The following is a 12,606-nucleotide window of genomic DNA, read 5'->3' on the forward strand; positions in this document are numbered from 1 at the left end:
AGAGAAGTCATATATATCTGGCTATACAGCTTCAGAAGAACAGGGCGTTCGAGGCTGTGTACGGACTAGTTCTTTCTCACCATTTCAGACTCATTTCTCCTAACTTAACTTCTTAGCAACAATAATTAGTTTATGGGTCACTGCACAAAATGCATGATTCCTTAAGGCCCCTTCAGCCTTGAATTCCTCCCTCAACTCCCTAGTCTCACCTTATCTTTCAGATCTCCATCCAGGCATTGCCTTCTCCAGGAAGCTAACATACCTGACCTCTCCCTGCGTGCTCCTTAAGAATGATGATGAAAACCAGAGGTAACATTTCGAATATTTCATCTGGGCCAGCTGTGTTCTAACTCAACTAAATACAGTATCAACTCCTTTTCACAACAATCCTATGAAGTAAGTATTAATAATATCCCCATCTTATAGATAAGACACTGAGGCACAAAGAGGTTAAGAAACCTACCCAAGGACACATGGCAAGTCAGTGGTAAAGCCAATATATGAACCCAAGACTAGTTCCAGTCTATGCTCTAATGACTAGCGTATATTTCCTCCGTGTGATTAAAAACAAGCCTGATTCTGGGTGCTGCTTCGTATATGATGCTCCCGACTCTCTTGTTCAGTATTTGTGTTCGATGAGCTGCTGGGTTTGGATATACATTTCTCTATAAATACTAAATCTATAATACCAACATGAAGTGTAAATTATCAAACATTGCTGAAAAGCATAAAATCTCTTCTAAAAATATCTTTGCTGGAACTTAATTTTTACAAAATTGTACAGCTGTAACTGGAACACCTAAAATGTGTTAGGATTTGCCATTCCTAGGATAAGAAAACTATCTTAAAGTCTAATGAAAACCCTTGGCAATTTGAATGTTATATGATACTAAATTATGCTATAATTATTTCAAAGGTCAAGAATCTTAAACATTTAGTCTTAAAACTCTACACTGGGTGATGCAATCATAAAATTAAAGTATGTATGAAAATATTTAATTAAACAAAACAAGTAGAAATCTACTAATTTAAATACCTTTAAATAAAATGTACAATATTTTCTCACATGGTATTTTTTTCCTCTATTGCATAAAAAGAACTTTTTACAAGAACATTTTTATAATGAACATGAGCACATACTTTATTTTCCATTGCTTGTTTCAAGAAAGAGGAGGATAAAGTGGTTTGGAATAAAACATTGTATTGCTTATTAACTCCTGGGAAACTCTTTGAAGCTAAAGTACTGGGGTATCACTGTAAATTAACAAGGAAAAAAAAAATGACTCAGACACAGTCCAGGCTTTTGGTAATTTGGAGTCTAGTAGAGAAGGAAAATGAACATTGAGTATAGGTGTGAGAATTTTTTTTTTAAATTTTAGTAGAAAGGCAAATCTATACTAATAAGAAGATCCCTGCCTCACTTGCAGCTGTAACACCAACATCCAATATGATATTGTAATGGCCAATAAATTACCTTTTACTCAGAAGACTTTAATAAGGCAAAATATCAGTGGTTAATAGCATAGACTGTGGAGCCAGAATTGTCTGGGTTTAAATCTCAATTCTATCATGTGCCAACTGACTTTGGTGAGTTCATTTAACCTATCTGTTCCTCAGTTTTCTCATGTATAATCAGATAATTACATAAAATTCATAGAATTACAGTGCTTTTGGGAGAATTAAATGAGTTCCTGTGAGCAAAGCAGGTAGAACAATACCTGGTATATACAATGAATCTATGGAACTAACTACATAAATCAACATAGCTTAAAAAGAGAATATGATGGAGCACATGTCTCTTTGCATTCAGGCTTTAGGTAACCCATAGTTAAAGACATATTAAAATATGTCACCAACCCACTGTCTCAACTATGTGGCTAGGACAATCAACTCCGTATAAGCAACAGATCCATATCCTAGCAGTCTTTTCCAAATTTGGTCAGTAAAACCTTTAGTGTTCTTAATGAAACACTATGAAATGGTTTAATATTGAATTCTGTCATCTGAACCAGAAAAATGCCCCTCTACTTGTCAATATTATTTATGTGCAATACAAATATCATAACCATAAGCACCACTTATATAGGGAAAAAAAAAAAAACACCGCCAAACTGGGCTTGGTAGATATTTTTTGAGGTTTTCAGTGAATATTCTTTTACTATTCATTTGATCATTTTGCTGAAAGAACAGGCATAGATGATGAAGACAAGAAAAATGTGCAACAAAAAGAAAACCACAGAACTGAAAACATTTGAGCTATTAAATCTCCCCATTGTTATTTCTTTTTAAAAAATAATTTCTAATCATTTTGATAAGTTTCACAAATTGAGCCTGTTCAGAATTTTCTGTTCTGAAATATAGGCCTTCTGAAATCCTGATGCTATCCCTGTTCATCAAAACTCTTTCTGCTGTTGCCTTATTCTATTCTTCAGGTATTAGATTTCTCCTCAACCAAGTATCCCTCATAATCTACGCAGCAAAAGATCTGTCCTGAGAGTGAAGCAGCTTTGCTGTAGAGAGAGCATCACAGAATCTTGAAATCAAAACTTACTTTGAAGATTTCTAAAGCACACCATTTTATGGGGGGGCGGGGGGCGGGGAATAAGCCCCAGAGAAACCCAAGTCTCCCAGCTAGCTGATGGCAGAGCTGAGAATGTTTTCTTTTAAATTTGCCATCTACCAGTTCTGTGCTTGTTCTGTTTGTTCCTTTGTTTAACTACGGCACAATGCCAGAAAATAAACTTAACTTCAAAACTGAAAATCAGAAACAACAAAGATTTCAGACCACAACCTTAAATAGCGAAAAAAAAAGCATGAAGACATCTAACTTTGAGAAAATATGAACTTGGACAATGGAATTTACAACAGTCAAAACAAAATAAACCTACAACTGGCTAAATTCTATAGCCTAAGAGTGAAGTTATGGATAGGAAATTGTACAATGTATTTAGTTATCTTCATTTTGTTTTATACTCCTTATGCCCCCCAAACCCAATCAGGAACATGTTTTGTGATAAAATCAGGATTACAAGGGACTTCTCTTATTCATATCTTTGTGGTGGGCCAAAAGTGTATGTGTATGTAAGAGGGGAAAATGAAGAAGGGAAAAGGGAGAAGGGGAGGAAGAGAGATTTCGTTTATATACTATTGATTTTCCTTTTCCTTTATATATTGCTCATAAAGCTTCATTATTCACACGTGATATTATAAGTAAGAAAATAATGAAAAATTTTATAAAAATTCCATAAGCAATTTCAAGTTGGAGTGATATGTAAATGTTACTATTCTTTACAATAATTAAATATCAAATGGAAAATAAGAGGTTAGGGGCATAATAAGTAAATTCAAATGTATAAAACAAGTAGAATTCAATTGCATTCAATTATTTTATCCAATCACCTAGAAGCAAAGATCCTCTAAAGAAAATTGCATTGCCTTCCCAACTCCTTGGAGAGCCAGTTTAGTTAACAGCCTACCTATGCTTCAGAGATGACCATGCAGCTAACATGTCAAACTCATTTTAAAGTGTCAATCATGTCCCTTTCAATCTAATTAGTTTGGAAAGTAGTGTCACTGACCTGGATCTATGCAGACCATTTATTATCATATCATTTGATCAACCTAACACTTTACCTTAGTTGAGTTTGAGACACCTGTAGCCAAAATGTAATATCCTTTCTTCCCTTCATTATGGGTAACTCTCAATATGATTTCCTATTTACAACTTAATTTATCTCTATGAATAAGCACGGCCAATTTCAGAGGCATCCATAGAATTTCCATTATTTAAGATTTCATGAAAATTATATATATCAGAAAATAGAATATTTGAGTTGTGATGCTCAAGAATGGCTAAAAAGCAGAAAGAGGAAGAGCAGAGGAACAAGGATACTTTGGGAGAAATGTGAGACCTTAGGTATAGAGGGGAGATTATTCTTTTTTAAATATAATACAGCAAGCTATTTATATATTTAAAAAAAATGTCTGTAAGTTATAAACACATTGTCATCACCTGGGTTTGTGTTATAATAACAGTAAGCTTTCTCAGGTTCATAGTAACCTTGACTTTATTTAACCTGGGCAAGGGCAGGATGAGGCAGAATTGAAGAGATAATAACTAGTTCCTACGAGGAGCTAAAGGCAAGGCCGCAGTGAGCTTGGAATGGGGCAGGATATCAGGGTGGTTGGTGGCAGCACTGGTGGCCAGAAGACACTGGTCAGTCAAGCAACAGAGATCACCTAGCCCACTCCCTGGCAAGAACATGAAAATTAACAAATCCTTTTCTGGTTTTAGTTTTACATATTTAAGAATCGATTTACAAGACAAAAATACAAGCAGGTAATCTTATCTCTGAACCACAGAATAACATACTACATTAGGAAGAAAAAAAATACTTACACATGTTCATATGTCACTGTAATGTTGTATTCATATTTTTAAATGTGGTATAAAAAAAAAAAGAATAGCAGTTATATTTAAAGTAATGACTACTCACTTTAGGAGACAATAATCTAAAAGTAGGATGTCAACTACAAATATTTCCTTTCATAGCCGGTGCTCTCCTTTAGGAAAGTTAAGTTGCATTTTACCAAAATCTCTGTTTGTCTGGCAAATGAGCAAGATTCTTCATTTAAGTTTGCTTGATCAAATAATTATTAGTGAAAACTATTTTATACCTGGTCAAATAAAATATGCATTTATCTCAAACTTACCTTCAGGTGAAGAGCCTGGCTTTTGGGAAAAGACTGCATTCACTCTACTCTTCTTACTGATATCGCTGTTTACGGACAAGCTGGATTGTATTTTTCTATGCATTTTTTGCGAAACAGGTGCTGAAAGTTTTTGATTTTCTGAAGATACATATTTGTCCCCATGGTGAATTCCATTTCCATTGCTCAGACTTTTGTGGCAGTTCTTTACCTTGCCTATTTCTTCTTCACTCAGTTCCTGGGCTGAAGTTTGAAGCTGAGGCAAGCGCTGAGGTTGGGCTATGTAAAAAAAAACAGGAAAAGTTTATCTGGTTAAAAAAGAAATTAATATTTGAAAATAATCAAAATACATTCAGTAGCATACTTTTTTTGGATTTCACCCATGATACTAAAAATAAAGAGGAAAGGAAAAGAAAGTAAAATACTAATAAAAATGGACATAATGATAATAAACATGAAATGTAACATAAATAATAACAAATAAACATAGAGAAAGTATACTAAAAAGGAAAATGAGAAAAGGAATCCTCAAAGGCAACTTTACCCAATGGATGTAAAAAGAGAAGAGAAAACAGTGTTTTCTTTGTAAAGAAAATTTAAGTTAGAAATCTAAAAAAAGAATTCAATCCTCATTCAACAGTAAAAGTGGATTGTTTTATACGTACCAAGTCCTCTTTTGCTAGAGACACTAAAGTATTCTCTTGCTATCCCTGATAACACTAAACTATTCAATTATCTTTTGAAATAAAAGAAAAAAGATGTCAGGTATCAAGCTAGATAATATTAGAGAAATAGAGTTTTCTTTTTAATTCCATTTAAAACCCTGGAGAAGAAATTTTTCTTTATTTATTCCTTAATTTGATTTTAAAATAAACCATTTATTAACAGTTAGGAATAGAAAAGTATGTTTTTAATCTGATAAAACATATGTTCCAAAATTAAATGTCGACATTTTAGACATGCTCCCATTTAGGTCAGAACCAAGAAAAGAATCCCTACTTTTCCCGCTCTGATGGAACATTACACTAGAGGTTCTGGTGAAAGCAATAAGCACAAAAAAAGAAATAATAGGTCTGAGTCTTTGAAAGAAATAAACAACATTTTTGATATGTGTATATAATCTAAGAAATTATAACTCTTGAAAAACTAAGAATTAAGCAAGAAATATAGATAAGATTAATCACATTAAATCACAACAAAGTTCCTCTATGCCAAGAGTAACCAAATAGCAAATATACAAGAGAAAAATTAACTCTTCACAATAACAGAAGTAATAATAACTCAAAGCACACCCCACTGTCAAAAAAAAAAAAAAAGCCAAGAGAAAAAAAAAATACCTGTAAGTATCTAGAAATTAAGCTACAAAAAATTAGGCACAGATTTTATAACAAAAATTATAAAACTTTATTGAAGGTCATAAAAGAAAGACTTAATAAGTGTAGAGAGTATAAAGGTTAATTCTGATACGTTAATTCTCTCCAATTTACTTATTTAGTATAATTTCCATAAAAATTCCAACAGGCATTTTTATGGAACTTGGCAAGCTAATTCAAAAGTTTATAAGGAAGAGTAATCAAGAATCACTAAGGAAATTTTAAGGAAGAAAAAGAGAATTGTGGGACTTGACTTACTAAATAAAGAGTCTTATTAAAAATGACAGTCAAATATGTGGTGACAGAAATCTAATTATAGGAGATGAACACACAATGCAATATATATATTCCTTATTGTTAAATTGTACATCTGAAAGGTATTGGATTTCATTAATCAATGTCATCGTAAAAATTAATTTAAAAAATAAACTAAAATAAATTAAAAAAGAAAAAAAAGAAAAAATTGACAATAACTAAAGCAGTACGGTGCTGGTCCAGATATAGACATATAAACCAATGGAACAGCAGAAAAAGTTCCTAAAATGTATGTGTGTGTGAATGTAAATGCATGTATATCTCATACAAGTAAATTCTAAATGTATTAAATGCCTATATATGAAAAGCAAAACTTTTTAGCTTAAAAGAAAAATATGAGGCTATTTTAGTAGCATGACACTAAGGAAGGTCAAACTAATTTGATTCTTTGGATAATGAATCATAAAACAAGCAGGATAACTAGTCAACATCCGTGATGCCCAGCACTTCTGAACACCCTAACAGATTTTTGGTAAGTTCCTCTGTCCCATTCCTAGACCCCTCTGCCGTTAGGAAGCAGGTATGTGACAGAAGTTCTATCAAGCAGAAGTGTGCTTTACATGTAGAAGTGACCAATGCAAGATGGTAGCCACACCAGGGAGGTGGAGCCTCTAAGCCCAGACAGTGAAGAAGGTCTTGGAAGTGGTGTTTTCAATAGAGAAGCCCCATTAAATACATAGGCATGATCCTTGGCTGTGTAACTTTAGGGCTTGTCTCTGTGCTGAAATTAATTTATTTTCTATTTAAATTAACCAAAATGGATTCTGGCTTTTGCAGTAAGAGCCCTAGTTGCTCCCCAAAAGTTATCTGTTTACATAGATTAAGTAATGAGATTATTAAAATCAACATTTACCTTGATTATGTAGCTCCTAAACAAAGTTATCAAATCATAGGTAGCATTTCAGTTAAAAACAAGAGCAACAACAAAAACCGTCCGTGGTCAAAATTTATTATTTTATAATTTCTTGGAATTTAAAAAGCTAAAACTGCTGTTTTAATTAGTGTTATTTTCCATTTATGATTATGAACAGTTATGAAATGTAAACTAAATCTGAATAGTAAGAACTCTTCAACTTAAAAAAACGTATCGCCTGCAAAGCCATAAGATATATATGGCATTGATAATGTCTAAAAGGGACTGAATATCTGTGACCTGCAGAACAGCTAAGACTGGATATATATTTTTATCAAAGAAGTTTGCATTTGAGTATGCCTTTGGCACACATTGTTGACTTCTGTTCTAGTTCACATATCCTATGTCTTTTGAAGAAAACTATCTTAATGTATCAAAATATTTTACTCATGAATGTACATATTTCAAGAAGACAAATTCATTTTTGATTTAAGAAAAGCATGCTTTCATACCAAGTCTATTAATATTTGTAACTGATTTATAAAATTAATACATAATTCCTCTTACAGTTTTTTAATCCTTTAGTAATAAAGAATAATTGTCTAAAAATTAAATATTTGGGAATACCACAAATTAATGGTTGTAAAATGTATCAAAATATTTTGTTTTTCTCCTAACTTCTGATGAAAAGGAAAAAAAGAAGAAAGGTTACTTCTCTGTTTAAAAGCTATATACACCTTTCTCATAACTAAAATCAGCAATCAAAGCATCTGCAAAAGGAGATCTATTTCTTATGGGTGAGCAGTCATTTGATCTAGAGATTAATTTGCTGCTCCTGAAACTTCTTGTATCAACTAGAATGACATCCTAATGACTGCTATTGAACATAAAGCTAGTTATGCATATTTATTTAAAAGGATGCCAAAGAAGACAGTTAAACCTAATTTGGTGTTCTTTTCAGAGCACTTTCCAGCAATCTCACCAAATAAATTGAATGTGTTGGGCCACTTTTTCTCTAAAAAGAATAATTTAAGCAATCTAAGAGCTTGATTACTTTGAAATGTCACTGACCAATGCTGGGGAGACTCGTCAATCAAAAATGTCCTGTCATAATCCATAAATCAAAACAAATTTAAAATTATTATTTTAAAACTTAAATTAAAAACTACTGTTATAGTTAAACATTCTGAATAAATAAAAGTAAAGATAGTAAAAGACAACTATGTCTTGTCACCAAATTCTAAAACTGACAGATCTGACCTTTTTCTACTATCAAAGTTGACTATTTGCAAATTACTGGGTATGGGCAAAGTGATATTCAAACACATCTTTAATGATTTATCTACATTTCAGTCTTCAAAATGATATCTATTTCTGTTGGCAGATAAATGATTGTACATTTATTTTTCTTTCACTGTTACCTAATTATTTCTACTATCAGTTGCATTATGTTCAGGTAACCAAGTATTATCTCTTCACTCCAGTTTTTTTTTAACATTAAAACTTTCTTAGTTTTATTATTTTTTCAGATGCATGCAGCAAATGTCAAATAAAAACTGAAGAAAACTTAGAGATATTAGTTATCTCAACAGACATTTATTTTAACTTAATTGATAATTTTTCATGAGTGCGACTTGAATCTTACAGTAAAAAGACAACTAAAACCAAGTTGGAAACACGATTTTATTCTCAAATAAAGAATAAAAACATTTGACTGATTTAACCATAACTACCTGGCTTTAAACAGATTTCTTTTCCTTATTGTGTGTGGCTTTAAAAAAAAAAAAAAAAGCACGCTAATATGGGAACGACACAATGCTCCTTAAAACACAAGTGATGCCTAGGGACCTTCACTCTCCCTTTAATGATCCACTGCTCTCATTCAGCTGTCTTTCTTTTTTCAAATCTTTACATATGTGACAGCTCTCAAAAGTAGACCATAGACCATCTGGCATTTTCAGAGGTGTAACTTGTGCAAATTCAGCTCTATTGGGAGCACACTGCTATCTTCTGCCTTCGTTATAAAGGGACAATAGAATGTAGAACTTACGAGTTGTTTTGAATTATTCATTTTTTTTGCCTGTATATTCAAGAAATTTTACAAACTCTGCATTTTGTACTACATAATCACATGTGTTAAAGGTACAAAGAAACTTTTTGACACCTTTTTTCTACAGAAAGCTGGCATTTTGTTTGATATGTGAACATTCAGGCATCTGTTATATCATTCTAAACAGGAAGGGTGCTTCTACAAAAGATTCCATTTTAAACTTACTCTATAAGAGCAAGAAAAAAAAAGTATTCTTGATATTCAGTAACAAATACAATACACATCAAAATTTCAAATACCAGTTATATGAACATTCAGCATCTTTAAACTTAGATAGCATTGGTCACCTGCTTACCATATGTGTAAAGAACTTTAAAAAAAATCATTACTCACACAAGGCAGCATGATTGTAATTTTAATGAATAGTTACAAATGTCTTAAGAAATACTGTGCTTTCTATCTAGGTTCAAACGTTTTCAATCAGGAAGGAAACCAACAGAATTAGATGTAGTGATTTTCAATAAAAATAATAAATATGGGAGTAATGAGTCAATAGCATGAACTTCTTCTGATAATGTTTTTTAAAACCTGGGTGATATTGTAGCTTAGTAATAACTATACTTAAAACTGTGGCTGCTGCAGCAGCAACATAAAGCAACATTTTGTTATAGCATATAACCTGTTACTATGTGTAAATCATCTGCAGTTGCTGGTCTCTACATAAATCAGATTTAATAAAATTATAAAAGAATTCTCATGCCACTTAGTCATTTGAAATGATCATTGTGTACATACAAAAAAATCAAAATTAAATGCTTAGGATTTAAAATTGTCAATAACAGAATGATACAGAATGATCTAAATAGAATATTGAAGAGAGAAAATAACTTGGTACAAACTGAAATTACTGTTCCTAGGAATAGTTACAAAGTTTTTACTGGTTGCCCAATAACTCTGCTACTCTGTGGTCACTATGAAACAAACGCACGCATGCACAATAATAATAAGTCACACACACATACAAAGCGAGCACACACACACACACACACACAGTATGTATGGTAATGGTAGAGAATTTATATATATACATATAAATTTATATATATATAAAACAAAAGTGTTTTATAATATAAATATATAATATACATCTATGTATACAGCTTTAAGTTACTGCAATATATACTAATATATTAAACCTATATTACTTTATTATTATAATTTAGGCTAAAATCAACTAAAATAAATGTGCTAATGGACAACTCTGTTCATCAGCTCGGTGTGCAGACCCTAGGTGGCCCCTGCACCCTAGCATGTAAACAGTCTCAAAGTTCCTAATATTTTCTACCTCTATTTCCTTAGTTCTCCTCCATGGGCCTTCTGGAATTTTTTATTTACTTCTTGAGCTTCTGAATTCTTTCATTGTATATTTTATTTTCCTTCTTTATTTTATTTAATGTATATACAAATATATTGAAACAGATTTTGAAACTGTGACTTTTTCTGAAACATTGATCAATTCGAAAAACCCAAATTCTCTGACTATATGATGGGGAACTTGCATCACGAAGGGGATTGTCTTATGATATTGCACATCTAACAGCATTTCAACAGTAATTCAGTTTTCATTACTGCAAAATAAATCACGGGGTGGCAGGGGTTAGAGGTACTTCTCAAAACAAGAGGATAAACGTTTAAAAATTCTTTGGAGAATCATTTTTTTCTGTGTTTGATAAAGAACATTTAGAAAGTACTAAACATTTTAAGTAGAGCCTGAAGGGAGAGACTGCTAACTTTTTTACAAATCCATTCTCCCTTTGTCCTGAGTGCTTGGCTAACCCATTTCCCAGCCTTCCTTGCAGTTGATTGAGCCATGTATCCATGTTAGTTCTGAAGTAATAAGAGAAGAAATTATTTCTGCCACATCTGGGCCTGGGCCTTAGGTCTTGGGTGCGTCCTCTCTATGTTTTCTTTCTTCTACTTGACAGCAACCCAGCTTTGACCACAGCTGAGAGAATATCTTAAGGGATGCTCGAGAAACCAAACAGAAGGAATCTGCATGGCAGCAGGAAGGAGAGCTTCTCACTGAGTGAATGATCACCTCATACAGTTATATAAAAAATAAACTTTTATTTAGCCATGGGATTAATACTGAGATCCATTGTTATAAAACACCCATAGCTTCTACCAAGGCCTACTAACAACTGTGCATAATTATATACATATATATATGTGTGTATATATTATAATATAATATAATATAATATAATATAATTAATATAATATAATATAATGTACTTGAACTACCCTAGCCCAAATGATCCAAAAGATACCATATTTCACTAGAAAAAAAGAAACACAATATATTAGTAGCAATAGAAAGACCACTGCCAAATCCAGCCTGTGGTGGATCTCAGAAAGTAGCTGCTCAGCTTTACAATGCAGGAGGTGGTTAGCGCTGAGGGATGATAATGCTTCATGCAGTTTTAGAGAAAGAGTACCCCGCTATATTCTGCCATTTGAAGACAACTTCATAACTAGCTCAAATTTCAATCCTTACCATGGCTGGGAGGAACTGAGATAGACAGCCAACCATCCTGCTTTGCTCAGGACTCAGAGATGTAGAACTTTCAGTTTTAGAACCAGAACAGTCCCTGACAAACTGAACGAGTTGGTCATTTTTATATCAGAAGCAATTTGTACACAACTATTTTCCATAAACAAAATACTGGCAATAACAGATGGTGGGAAGTGCATAGGCTTCGAACAACACCCACCAGAATTCTAGAGTCAGTATTTCTCAGTTCTGTGAACTCGAGAAACTTACTTCAACTCTCTAGGCATTAGGATCATCACTGGCAAAATAAGATAGAATGAAAGATCCTCATAAGTATGGGGAGGTTTAACTTCCTAGTTCCATACCATTGTTTTTCCCATTCCTTCCCCTCTCCTACCTAATTTTCCCATTTCTTTCTAGTTTACAATTTGGCTTTTATTTTTTTATTCTGTGGTACCAGGTTTTTCTTTCTATAAATCAACTCAAAACCTTCTGTAGATAAACAGTTTTCAAATACATATACAAACATTACCTTTCATTTTTCAGAAAAATTACAACTTGATAGAAAAATATAATCAAAGATAAAGATTGAAAAAAGCAATTGGCATTCTCTTTAAAGATTTGCATGTATTACTGAAAAGTCCCCAGACAATAAACCAATGAATAACAAAAATCTTTATTATATCTCCTCTAAATGTAGCTTTACTCTAATGCTTGTTTTTATCCTCAAATGAATGACAAGTTTGGTCTT

At 32.5% G+C, this 12,606-nt stretch overlaps 1 protein-coding gene across 3 annotated transcripts in view; it reads right to left on the reverse strand.

The window, feature by feature from the left end:
* MDFIC (MyoD family inhibitor domain containing) overlaps nucleotides 1-12,606 on the reverse strand; it is an 84,314-nt gene that overhangs the window by 31,421 nt on the left and 40,287 nt on the right. For all 3 annotated transcript variants that reach the window (XM_039861029.1, XM_039861027.1, XM_039861028.1), the window contains one exon: nucleotides 4,714-4,989. In XM_039861029.1, the coding sequence (XP_039716963.1) occupies nucleotides 4,714-4,989 (276 nt within the window). The remainder of the gene's footprint in view (nucleotides 1-4,713; nucleotides 4,990-12,606) is intronic.

Source organism: Pteropus medius, unplaced genomic scaffold (genome assembly GCF_902729225.1).
Source record: "Pteropus medius unplaced genomic scaffold, Ma_sr-lr_union100, whole genome shotgun sequence".
Classification (NCBI taxonomy): domain Eukaryota; kingdom Metazoa; phylum Chordata; class Mammalia; order Chiroptera; family Pteropodidae; genus Pteropus; species Pteropus medius.